Below are 13,194 nucleotides of genomic sequence, written 5' to 3'. Positions count from 1 at the left end.
CCAGTCTAGGCTTTCTAGCTGAACCTGTTCTCTGTATGCACTCTCCATCTGATTTGAGGCAGGGATGGGAAGAAAACCTTCCATCAGAATCTGCTGGATTTTTCAGTCTCTCAGCTGTTACATCTCAGTTTGAACTGTGAGTTTTCTGAAGTCCTGTTATTCCAGGTGCTGGTAAGCCTGTGTTTCTGAGTTGGAGCTGTTGGGTTTCAGGTGTTCGTTGCTGTATGTCATCTAACTTAGGGGTGCCTCCTTATTTAGTGAATTCACCATTATTGTTGTCACAGAAACAGAATTTTTTAAAAGCAAATCTAACCTATGGAGGCTTAAGACTTGGTTCTGCTAAGTGCAAGTTTGAAAGAGTGAAAGGAAAAAGGAGTTGATCAGCACTTTTAGAAAAGGCAACTTAATATCTGATTCATTATTAGTCAGTAAATTAAACTCTCAGTTCTTGAAGGATCATCAAGAATCACAGGTTGGAAGGAATGTCTGGAGGTCACCTAGTCCACCCAGCTCAGGGTGGCTCCAGCTAGGTAGGTTGCTCAGGGCTTTTTCCTGTTAACAGGAGTTTTGAGTATCTTCAAGGATGGAGACTCCACAGCTTCTCCCATTCTGGTATTTGACCAGCCTCATAATTAAAATAGATTGGCCCTGTAAGTGATGGGAATTACCTTTGTTGTAACCTGGCCTATTGTCCTGTGGATGTGCAAGAAGAGTCTGGCTCCCTCTTCTCTGTATGCTCTCATTTGGTCTCCCCAGACTGTTTTTCTTCTCAGCCTGAACTAACCCAAACAACATCACTCAATATATTTAAACATTATTTATTCAAATGTTAGATTCTCATCTGTTCTTGAAAATTTTTTTTTAAACAAAGTTGAAACCTTAATTTTAAACAGGGTTTATTTCTTGCTTTGTGCTTTTCTCACAGGCTGTTCATGGTGGTGTCTGTAATACCTGTATGAGTATGGAAAAAATTCCTTTGCCCTTCAGTAATAACATTTGTGCAGTAGCAAAATCACCATTGCTAGTGGTGGTATTCACTTCTTACCTCTTCAGTTCTTCTTGATCACTTGTATAGCATGGATGTTATTATTTTATCTTATTTTTTTAAATGAAAAGCTGGTGCCTTTTAGAAGTCAAAAGGTACCAACTGTAGAGGACACTTTCAATGAAATATATTCTTGCAAGCTGAAACACAAGTTTTGTATCTTCCTATTTAAGAGGCAGCTTTTGGCTGAGGCAATAATTGTGTGCCTTCTTAACATGGAGTGTTCAAGATTAAAACATAAAAGGATCACTTCCTGCTTTGTGGCATTGTGTAGATTGGAGTGTGGTGTGGTGATGTGGAGCAAGTTACTTGCACCCATGGATCCTCTCCAAAGGCCTTTTTTTTATTATTATTATTATTTTTTTAATGTTTTAATTCCTTCTGCTGTAAAGAAGTGCGGACCTGAGGCAGGTAGGGGGAAACAGTAACAGTTCAACATTTATAATTTTCTTATCTCGGCTTGTGTTTAAACTAGTTTTGAAAGGAGTGATTTGGCTAATGCTTCACCAGAGAGCTTACTGATGCTTCAGTCCTTAAAAAAAACCCATTGCTGCAAACTAAGTACAAATGAGATTGTGTTGATGCCACAGTTAGGAGCTTGAGGTTACTGACCTCTATGCAGGTATGACTCGGTTTAGCAGAAGAATTAGTCTTGTAGGATACCCAAGCTAGCATGAGTTTTAATGAAGATGGAGTACACTGAGCTCAAGTTTGTCAGGTTTGTGACCTTACGCACTTTCTTCACAGAAAGGCCCGAGTGGCACTGCTTTCTGAATAGGGCTTACTGAATCCCTTAGCCCTCCCCAAATGTATTTGGGATGTTTAATGCCTCTGTAAATCTGTCTCTTTTAAAATTGGAGTGGTTGTGAATCATCCAATTTCCTGCTGCAAATAATGCAGAAAAATCCTGAAGTAATTATATGGCTAGCATTAACACAGCTTTGCATGAAAGCAGCACAACAACATTAGCAGTCAGAGGTGACGGATCAGAGCAAATGTTGTTAGATGTTTTTCCAAACAGCAAAAGTAACGTCTGCAGCCGTTCAGGTGGGTATGGCTTATGCTTTTACAAGCATTGTGTTCAGGTAAAAGGAAGTAATGAAAATCTGTAGTGGTTCACTAATCAGATTAACACTCTTGTTCTTACATCTCCTAAACTGTAGTGTTGATAGTGAGAGGGGCTGCAAATGGAGGCAAACATGCTGAAATCTTGCTGCTCTTGCAATTTATGGTAATGTTGAGGGGGGAAGAAAACAGCTGCAAGACCACAGCTATGGTCTTAGAGTAGTGACTGGAAGAAGTCGAGGGAGTATTGCTGCACTCACGCAAAAACTGGGACAAATTAACTGTGTGTGGAAGGAGGACACTCAAGGCCTGGCAAGTATCCATGGTAATGCTGTGTGTTAGATGTGACTCTGAACAGCTTTATTTGGATTTTAGAGTAGTTCCAGTTGTTTTATTAAATGCATGACCTATTCCTAGTGCTTTGAATTGCAAATGAATACAGCTCCCTTCTGCCAAAAAACCCCAACCTTAAGATAATTTGGCAAGTTGTACAGGATACGATATGCAACAATGGGTGTAAATATGTGCTTAATGAACAATATATAATAACCTTACAGACAACTGACACTCATCTGTTTTATCTGTATGGGGTTACAATATTTGTATTTTTATTCCTTCTGTCTTTTGGTTTATTCCTTCCTCTTATGAATATTCTCTTCAAATTTCAGAGTAATTGTTCTGGAAGCTCACATGATTCAGTCCAGTTAAGGAGAGTGGTTATTTCTCACAACATGGATAAAGCACTGAAAGAAGGTGAGTCTTAACTTGGACAGCGGAGCATTAGACTCTGAGTATCTCCTGTCCTCTTAACAAACCATGGCGGCACAATATTCCAGGATTTTAGAATATGACCCTGATTTCTTCCTTGATATAAAAGTACAAGGTCTTTGTCTTCCCAAGAGGTCCACTGTAGTAGGTAATGTGGTATTGGTTTTGTAATTTAGCAGATACCTTGTAATTTTAGTGGCTGTTTTGTTTGCTTGGGTTTTTTTCCAGAGCTATATTAAAATATATAATATATATTAAAATAATACTTATGCACAGAACAAAAGGGTAACACTTAAGAGGTTCTCGGTTGGATTTTCCTGAACTGATAAATCCTATAGACTCTTGCACACAGTCTTCTCATTCAGTTTAATTCTTGCTGTGAAAACTGGATCTAAAAATCAACATTTGTATTTCTGGCTAATACAGTCTATGAAATCTGTGGATCACCAGTACAGTGACTGGACTTTGGATTGTAAAATGTGAACTATGATCATATGTATTTAAAATGCTTTATTTACAGTTTTAAAAATAAAGAATAACAACTGCTTCTGCACACTTTGTTTTCAACTGACTCCTGATAATACAAATAGTGTAGAACCTGGGATAGTGTCAGAGTTTGAAGTAACAAGTAAAAATCTTTGGTTCAAAGCTTATGCTAGGTTGGAACATAAAGATGATGGTGGGGGTGGAAATCTAGCTAGTATATTAAAAAAAGAAAGCTCATAAAAAGGGTTGTGTACTGTAGCTTTTAAAGTATATATATAAAATGTAATGCCAGTCCAGTCTTCTGTAAATATTTTACCTAATTTTGAATATTTTGTCATTAAGATTTCTTTGCAGCCCTGTTTGTTTGGGATGTTTTTTTTCTTTCCCTTCCCCCGTCAAACTGGAGAGTATATTTTAAAATTATCATTGCTTTAAACAGGTTGGTTGTATTATGAAAACTTTTGGGGAATTTTTAAAGTTATTTTTATATATAAAAATATATAATATTATAATATATAACAATATATTATTATATATTATTATATATAATATTATTATATATAAATATATAATATACATACCCAGCTGTTAGCAGGGTATGTAGCTAAAATACAACATTAGAATACCTACTATGTCATGTTTCTGTGAAGGTGAACTATTATGATGTATCATAACTTGGTTTTAGGCAGCATTTTTGTCTGGAATCAGTCAGACTATAGGAATCCTTATGATGTGAAAAGGATAGTTAAGTCTAAACATTACATGTATGAAACAAGCCCAGACAAGTTATTTGCTGTATTCTCTCACATGTGTACTATTTTGGATAATCATCTTTGGAATCTGACATGAAGCCTTAACATAATCAGCACAGAATCAGAGGTAGTGGGGTTATTTGGAGACAGACAACAGATATTGTGGAATGCTAGGGGAAAGATAGTTGTGTTACACATCCCTTGTTACTTCCACACAGGAGTAACTCATGTGCCCGTAAAAAATACGGGAGCTGTCTTCATCTGAAGTATCATTCCGCAGATCGTTAGGTTGGATGCATGAGTCCATCCTTACTCAGTAATGCTGAAAGAAAGTTACCAGTATTTAAGTGATTTATTTTGTTGGAGTTGGGGACCTTCTGTTGGTTTACTTACCTTTCTGTTATTTATTTTCAGAGTAGCTTTTACCCTCCATTCTCACTCTGAATTTTGGAGAGCAAACTTCTCAAATTTCGTTGTATTTCTTCCAGGCCTATGTGATGAAGCCAACTTCTCCTCCAGTTGTGGGTGGGGGAAAAAAAAAAAGCTAAAAAAAGGAAAAAAGTGCAGTTTGACAGGGATGAGACTGTACTTTTCACTCTACCACATGTAGACTTAAACAAACATTTTGGTTTTGAAGGTGTCTGAGTCATCCTGAGTTTCAGATACTGTGAATCCCAAAAGAAACGTTTTACTAGCTTATTAATGTGATCAGTCTGTCTGTGAATAGACAGGGCACATTCCTTGCCCTGTTATGGTTCTGAAACTTGTAACTGTCTTGATATTCTGAATGCTTTTTTTAACTTTTAACAAGTTTGTTTTTACATAAAACATTATTAATAATGATATAAAAAATACTGTCTGTGTTTCTGTTTCCAGTTTTACACTGATGAAGATTAAAGTGTTTGTAAATCCCGGGAACTTCTAGCAACTTCTTACTGTCTAGATATAACATGCTGTTCAATAAAATGCTTTAAAAAGCCTAATTCATTCAGTTAGGAGACTTTCAGATGTCCTGAGGTTTTAATCTTGGAGGGACCATTTTAGACTATTACCACCACCTGAGGTTTTAAGTAGGTGCTGTCAGATTAGCACAGTTGATGAGGTTTTGCAGTGGTTTTTTGTTCAGGTTTTACTTCTCTTTACATTGCCTTAGAGATGTAAGTATAACATTTTGGAAGGAGCCAGCATCATCTAATTTTGAAAATGCTGGTTATGAAGAGACAGCCCTTTGGTTAATTCTGACTTCTTTACCCGTTTTTCATTATCTATGGAATTAAGTTTGCCTAAGGTTTACTATTAATTGGTAACTGTCTTGCACCCCTCAAGAATAGCCTGTTGATTGTTAGTCATGCATGCTTTTGCTGGTGTTACAGCCAGTCTGTGTGGACTTTTCTCTCTGGGTTTAGAGTGTCCCTTCTGAGGTTCTGTGAGGTGTCTCGCTTGACAAACTGTCACTTGCTTTACTGCCTTTTTCCTGATGTTCTCATCATAGCCTGTTAATGTAGTTGGAAGGATAGATATCAGTGATCAACCATAATTTTAACTGAACAAGTCATGCAACAACCATTGGTCTTACTGAAATAGACTTAAGAATATTACGATGCTTAGATTAGTTTTCCTGTGATGGACATTGATAGTAGATACCGTGCCTGGGATACCTTCTCATCTTGCCAAAGCCAAGGTAACAAAGTTGTTGGGAATTGTTCTGCTACAGTGGTGGTCACTAAGTGTTGCTAAGAAGGAACTTCGGTTTATGTTGGTTTACAGCTCAGTTCTAAACTTCCTTATCTCACAGTGACAACAAAGTGGTACAGAAGGATGGTGCTTCATTCTTAATTAAAGCGTACTTACATAAGCTGTAGATACAAGGAAAGCTGTGAATTAGTCCTGCTAGTGTGTGGTGTGTTTTATGAAATCTATGCTCAAAATCAGAACAAGTGTAATGTTATAAGATTTTCATTGTTTAGCATGGCAGAAAGAGAAGGCCTTTTAAGTTGTAAACACCTGAGTCCCTTTTTTAGGCAGTAGTACTTGAGTGACTAACACTGAAATGTGTTTTTTCAGTAAATCTCGTGCTTTCTCTTGACAGATTGATTTGATTCTTACTTGCCCTTCATTCGTTTTACACAAAGAAAAGACAATCCACTTTTATAAATACTTTTAACCTTTTAACACTTCCTGTTGCTTAACTGTTAACTTCATGTTTTCAGCCCACATCATATGATAGTTTAGGAACATGTCTCTGAAGAGAGCCTCTGCTCAGTCAGCCTTGTGCTGCTTCCGTTTGGGCTGAGGGCTGTAGCTGTCAGTAGATGTATGAGCCATGTGTGCAGCCAGGCCCTCAGGAACTGAATTTCATCTTCCGTTTTTATTGCCCCATGTCCTGTGGTCTGTTATTCTTCACAGCCAGTCTTTGTTTCTACTGCTTTAGTAATGCCAAGAAACTTGGGTTTCCATATTAGTTAAGTGCTTTACTGGATCATTTATGAGCAAGTAAAACAGCACAGGCTTTAGCACAAATCCCGGCAGAACTCCACTGGTGAAATACTGCTGGGAAAACAATTCATTCATATCCCTTGTTTCTTGGCTATTAAAATATTTCATGCCAGAGTGTCATCTTTTCATAGTGGCTTATCTTCCTTCAACCCTGTGTTGAGGTGACCTTGCTGGAAGTATTTTGGGAATTTAATTAGGTTGTACCCGTGGATTGAATCTCGCATGTCTGTGTTCTTGTTGGCCCCTTAAAAGAACTGTTAGGCAGTAGTGCACAGAAGGAGTTTTTTCCCAATCTGATTTCCCAACTGACAATCCACACTTTGATGTTTAGGGGAAAAAAAATTGCAGTAGCTTCTGCAGGTCCCTATTTGAAAAGCTGTATGTATGTATTTTTTTTGCCACAGCTCTCAAAAAAATTAGTTGTTAGGCTCCAAAATATGAGCAAGAATTAATTTGAATTCATGTTCTCTCTGCTACTGGGATTCAAACTCTTGGAGCTTAGGATTTTTGACAAAGGGTACATGGGCAAAACTATCTGGACAGATTTTTTATTTATTTTTTAAAAAACATTTCCTAGATCTTTGTAACACAATTCTCTCTGTTGTTTATATCCTTGGAAATTTCCATCTTTTTTCTGCACATTCATTATAATTGCTAAGAAGCAAATGTCAAAAAAAATTTAATAAAAATAAACTGAACAGTGGGGGACTATTCCTGATGCAGGATCTTAAAGCAATTCGTATTAATGTTGCATTTGTGTTTTACAGATTTCGATGCTTGCTATTGCAGAATAACTGAAGCCAGTGTTGCATCTATACCTCCTCCTCTGTTGTTCGTACAGTCACAGGAGAGTTTTGGATCTGACCATAACTTCATGTAATGGTTCTGGTCTCTCCAGTGCTTTCAGGAAAAGAGATTTGCATCTTATTTGAAACTTGGAAGTCTGTGCATAGGAAGAATATTTTTGGTCTGGTTTTTAATGGTGCTTTGAGAAAATGGGTAGGCATTTAGTCCTTTTTATTCAGATTTCTAAGTTGTTTTTTGTAGAGCTGAGTGATGAATCCTAGCAGTGTAAAAACTAACATGAAGCTCTGCAGATTGCAGATTTGAAGCCAGTCTGACTGCCTGGCTCTTGTGCTGCTGAACCTTGGGATGAATGAAAGTAGAAGAGGAGATAGCAGTTATTGTAGACCTGCATGGTGTTAGGAATGAAGGAAGAGTCTAAGGGGTGTCTTCCACACAAGTTTCTGTCTCTCTACTCCTAACACTCTTCTATTTTACAGTTTTTAGAAAGAGTAGTTGAAGAGGCTGAGCTTCATGTTCACATGGAAATGGCTTTCAGTCAGATTTAAACAACTGGGGGCTTGGATCTTTGGAACTAATTTAGAAAACCTAGTAGATTCTTTGCTGACACTGCATCTGATTCAATCAAACTGAAACAAAATTCTTCTGTTTTGGGTGAGTTAGTGGTAGTAAGGTACTGCCCTCAAAGTGTGCTCTTTTTATTTTTATTCCTTTTTATTCCTTTTTTGTCATCTGCACAGTTGTTTGTTTCAGAGAACGTGCAGTGTGGAAATAATGAAAGGAGAGGCATGAGAAGATTCCTCCTCTGAAGGAAGCAAGCTGTGCTCTGTGAAAGTCTTACATTTGTTTTCTGTATTTCTTAGAGTGCAGAAAGAGGCACCAGCTGCATCAATAGGAAGGAAACTAAAGCAGCAACAGCACATCATGACTAGGATGACGCATAGGGATGAGGCGATTCTTACCCTAGCACAGACTGCTGTTAGTATCTGTGGCTGATGTCCTTGGGTTTTGTTTTTTTAAAGTCTAAAAGCTGTCTCATTGCTCATTTGGGCATACATTCTGGGGTCTGTAGTACCCCGAATTATATACAGAACAGCATGGTTAGACTGTTGTGATGCAGGAAGGGCAGCAAGGCTCAGAAGCAACAAGGAAACTATAGAAAACTTGTGAAGGAAGAGAACTATAAAAGGTAGGTGAAGGAAAATATGATTTAAAGTGGAGATGCTCATTTAAGGTCTTGAAAGAGTGTAACTGGCAGAAACACAAGTGAAGTATTTTGTACTTGCATGGCTTAAGTTTTGGTAATGGTTGGTTATCTTTTGTACTTAGTTTGATGTTGCCACTAGATTTTGTGGTTCTTTCATGTTGATAGATCTAGATGAACCACCATGCAATCACTTTGCTGTGTCTGAGCAGGAATCCTCCCAACGTAATAGATCTTGCTTCAGGTATTTCAAATGGGAGTACAGTAAAGTTTCAGAAGTTGTAGTCTCATAATATTTTACTAAGTAGCATTAGCTTATACTTGAATGTTGTGATTTACCAGAGCACAGAGACTTAACACTGAATGGGTGGTTGATGATGGAGTGAGCTAGGAACTGAGCTCAATTTGTAGAGGAGCTGCTTAAAATTGCAGTTAAATTAAGGGTCAGTGTGAAAAGATACATGCTCTGAAAGGGAGTATAGTCTAAGGGATTGAGATGCATGTTTTACTCTTGTACTTTTGTTTTGTAGAGTTCTGTCTGATAGATACCTGTAGGAGCCACCACTCTACCATGATTTGTCTTCGTAGGCAAAAGATGCTGGAGAACTATGCTACTTTGCACATTTGCAAAGGATAGAGAGTGTGTCTGTGAGAAAATCTGAAAAAGTCATTGTCTGCGAGTGATGATATTAACAAATACTGCAATGCAGTTTGTTTTGAATAAGCTTGAGAAATTATGGGTCTCTTACAGAGATCTATGCTGTGATTGGCTTTCTGCAGCAGTACATGTATTGCAACAGAAGAGAGTAACCAAGCTATAAGAAAAAGATGGTTGCAGAAGAACATGGGGGCAGATGTGGAAAACTATTTAAAATGTGTATTGTGATAGGAGACTTGAGATAAGTAATGAACTTCAGTTTTTAAAGTACTGGTCCCAGTTGCTCTTTGGCGTATTGAGGGATTATTCCTCAGCTTGCTTATCAGAAGACCATTACCTTTTGGAACTGCTTTTATAACTGTGTAGTGTTTGTGAGAGTTTTCAATGAAATGCAGTTTCTTCTGTCTTAGAAAAGTAACGAAATCAGATATGTTTCAACATGGGAAGTTCCCAGCCTGCAGTATGTTTCTGCACATATTTTTTCCTCTTGGATTAGAAAAAAGAATCAAAGCTTTTATTTATTTATGGAAATGTTTCTCTGAATAATTAATTTAAAAGCCTTGAAATGAGTTAGCCAAAGGATCTTAACTATATATTTCAGCATATTCAGTGGAGTGACTCAGTTTCTTTGTAAACCTGAGGGAGTTGATTTATGAAGTATTTGATAGAAACTTTTATCAATTTTAGCCTTTTCTTTTGAAATGTTTTTAACAGGATGCTGTTGGATAAGGTCTGCTAATATTTCAGGCAGGCAGAAGTATTTAACTTAAGTTGTTCTGCTGTTAGGATGTTATTAGTTCACTGTCACAGTGTCAAGGAGCTTTTTATAGTTTATTAAGCTGCCAAGCAAACAACTTTTATTGAAGTGGAAGGTAAAAAGTAGTGGAGTCACATGATTACTTTGCACCTTAGGCTTACACTGACAAATGAGATGTACTTTTGAAATTAAAAGTCTGAAATCAGGGTGTTTGGTAAAGAAGCTGTTCAGATTATCAGGCACATGACTTATTTTCCCCCCTTCTTATTCAGTTACCCTTTGGTAGATGCAAACTTGCTCCTTGTTTTTTCCCTGTCTTGTTGTAACTGCTAAACATGGCTCATATGTGCTCACTGAACACATCCTACTTTCTCCTAGACATCCAGGGACTGGTATCCAAGTAAAACTGGTGTCACACAAAAGCTGTCAAAAAGAAAAGTCAGAATGGTAGAAGATGATGTTGCCATGGGACTTTCAATTACAGTAACCTTGGTTGTTGCTTTTAGATATGGTTTGGAATACCTTGTCATTTTTGAAGTTCATGCTCTCTTGCTAATCTGCTTGTTCTCTCTTATCTCTAGCTCTTCAGATCCTATAATTTACTTTCTTCAGTGTTGTTGTGTACTGTATATGTCTTTTGAAATCTAAAAATCTCTCCACCTCCTCTTCTAACTATGACTTCAGAGTGAGGCCTGTTGAATTCATATGTAAAGAAGGCTGGTTTCAGTCTGCAACATTGTATACACGTATTATATGATAGTTCATATAACCAAATCCACTTCTGAGAGACAGGTATTGGTTTGAGGTTTGTCTGTAGCAAGTAACCTGACTGAGCAAATCCACTTATAGGCTTTGCTTTGCAAAGTGACCTTCAGTAACCTGTTAGATGCAGGTTTCTGTAACTTTGCCAACCTTACTTTCTTTGGCAAGAATTTAAAACTCAAAGAAGACGATACGAAACCTATTACCCATCTAAGGTTTGAGGGGAAATGCGGAGGAGTATGTTTTTCTTGTCTTGGTGTGCCTTCCCGTTTTGCAGTTTTTGCTATTTATTGTTTTGTTTTCCTTTCAGTGTTTGACTACAGCTATAGAGATTACATCCTGTCCTGGTATGGGCAACTCAGCAGAGATGAAGGGCAGCTGTACCAGCTGCTATCTGAAGACTTCTGGGAGATTGCCAAGCAGCTGCGACAGAGGCTGAGTCACATTGATGTAGTTAAAGTTGTCTGCATTGATGTAGTGAAAGCTTTACTCTCACACTTCTGTGACCTTAAAGGAGCCAATGCCAGGTAAAAACAAAACTGCATTTCATTGGCATTTTCTGCTTCTTCCTATGCTTTCAGATGTATTATGTCAAAGTAATGAAAAGTGTAATGCTTTTGTAGGCAACTGATAAAGAAAACAGTTCAAGCTTATTACCAGTTTTAGAAATCAAGCTGGCTTCAGGGCATCTGTAAGACCTCTGGAAGGAAACGCTTTTCTTCCTTTTTCTCAGAGTTCGGATTCACCTCTGTTTTCCATTTCATCCTTGAATCCTTTGCTCACAGTAGGAGGTGGGCTGTGTGTGAGCAGTGTCTGCAACTAGTGTGAACCTGCAAGGGAAAAGAGAAGCGCTGTCAGAGCAGTCAACAGACAAGAAGGTAGTTATTTGCACCTTTCCCAAAATAGCACCAAGGTTAATTCAATTCAGTTTCCTATTTCTTCTAGCCCCAGGAAGCAAAACCTTGTGGTTTCTGTAAGTGGCCTGTCCTGCAGTAACAAGATTTTTCTACTGGAAAAATTTGTTGGATGGATTTTCTTTCTCTGTTCAGCTTATCTTGCTAATTACATGAATTTCCTTTTTGGGAAAGCTCTCTTTGTCCACTTAAAGGTCAGCTGTCCACTGAATACTAGAGTTGTGCTCAAATTCTAATTGCAGATGGGAATTCTTAGCCTATGCAATTCCCACATCTGAATGAACAGTTTGTGTAATTGTGCATGGAATTTGGGCTTATGTCTCCACTTACCTACATTTTAGTTATCCTAATTGAAACACGCTCTGGTCATTCAGATTTGAACTGTATATCTTATGTTATGAAGTTGTTCTGCCTGCAGTTAGATACACATATTTTTAACACTCTTTCAGAGAAAAAATATCAACTGTTTTCTGTCAGTGACCAGTCTGTGTATTGCCATTTGCACTTATTTCTGTTCTGGAGCGGAAGATAGAGTTAATGTATTTCTGGTAGATGCTAGCTTTATGTAAGATAATGTGTAGGAAATAAAGACAAAAAAGAAGTCAAAGGTTGATTACATCCAAGCAAAGAAGAAAATAGGGTGTATGCATATTGCAGTATATCTTGCATTGGATTCCAGATAGTTACTTTCTTTCAGATCTGGAATGTGGTAGAAATCTCTTGGTTAGGTAAGCCTCCTATGTGTGCTCCTGATTTTTAAACATTATGCTTGCACTTGCCCTTCATCGTAGTAAAGCTTTTGGGAAAGGTTTGATTTAAACAGTTAAAAGAGGAGGATATTTGGTGGGTTGTTATTGTTTGGGTTTTTTTAAGTGAAAACGTTTTCCTGCTTGAAACTGAGGACATAGGATCTACAATTGCAGAATTATTAATATTAAGGCTGATTCTTGATGAGGTTTCTTAATTACTGAGAATTAAGACCACTTTGTGTAGGTCATTGTTGGATTGTTATTTCCAGTATATAGAGCTGAAATAAATTCTCTTGGCTATATTCCAGTTAGCTTTTTCACTTTGGAATGGTAAGTGTACGTTAGTGCTGGGTAAGGCAGGCTGCATTAGTATGGTAATGGAAAAAAATCCTATCAAGAATCAATGGGATTGTGGGTTAAAAACCTCACAGCTGCAACTGCAGATTTTGTGTAGGTTGCAACTAGACCCATTGACTGGTTTGCGTACACTGCATGCTGTTCATGCTAACTTGCTCAAAAAGTCCAGGAAGCTTTATGGAAATGGCATAAAGAGGAGGCTTAAATGCCATGTATGTACTATGGCCAAGTCAACAGAAATGTGACATTGTGCTCATATGCTGCAGATTGAATTAGTACTGCCGGGTGATCATAGCATGCATGTTATAAGCCTGGAGGCACAGCTGAAGACTCTGATACTTTTTTCTCTTTAAGGAATTTGTGGTTTTAAGAATAAT

General features: G+C 37.6%; 1 protein-coding gene across 1 annotated transcript in view; it reads left to right on the top strand.

Moving 5' to 3' along the window:
- Window positions 1-2,778: 2,778 nt before the first annotated feature.
- Window positions 2,779-13,194, top strand: part of SNX25 (sorting nexin 25) — a gene marked incomplete at its 3' end in the record, with an annotated part of 66,036 nt that continues 55,620 nt past the window's right edge. Inside the window, exons 1-2 of the mRNA XM_080630948.1 lie at window positions 2,779-2,863; window positions 11,108-11,324. Of these exons, the coding sequence (XP_080487074.1) occupies window positions 2,842-2,863; window positions 11,108-11,324 (239 nt within the window). The 5' untranslated portion in view covers window positions 2,779-2,841. The remainder of the gene's footprint in view (window positions 2,864-11,107; window positions 11,325-13,194) is intronic.

This window comes from Psittacula echo, assembly GCF_963264785.1.
Source record: "Psittacula echo genome assembly, chromosome: 1".
NCBI lineage: Eukaryota > Metazoa > Chordata > Aves > Psittaciformes > Psittacidae > Psittacula > Psittacula echo.
This window is presented reverse-complemented; position numbering and strand designations above follow the sequence as displayed.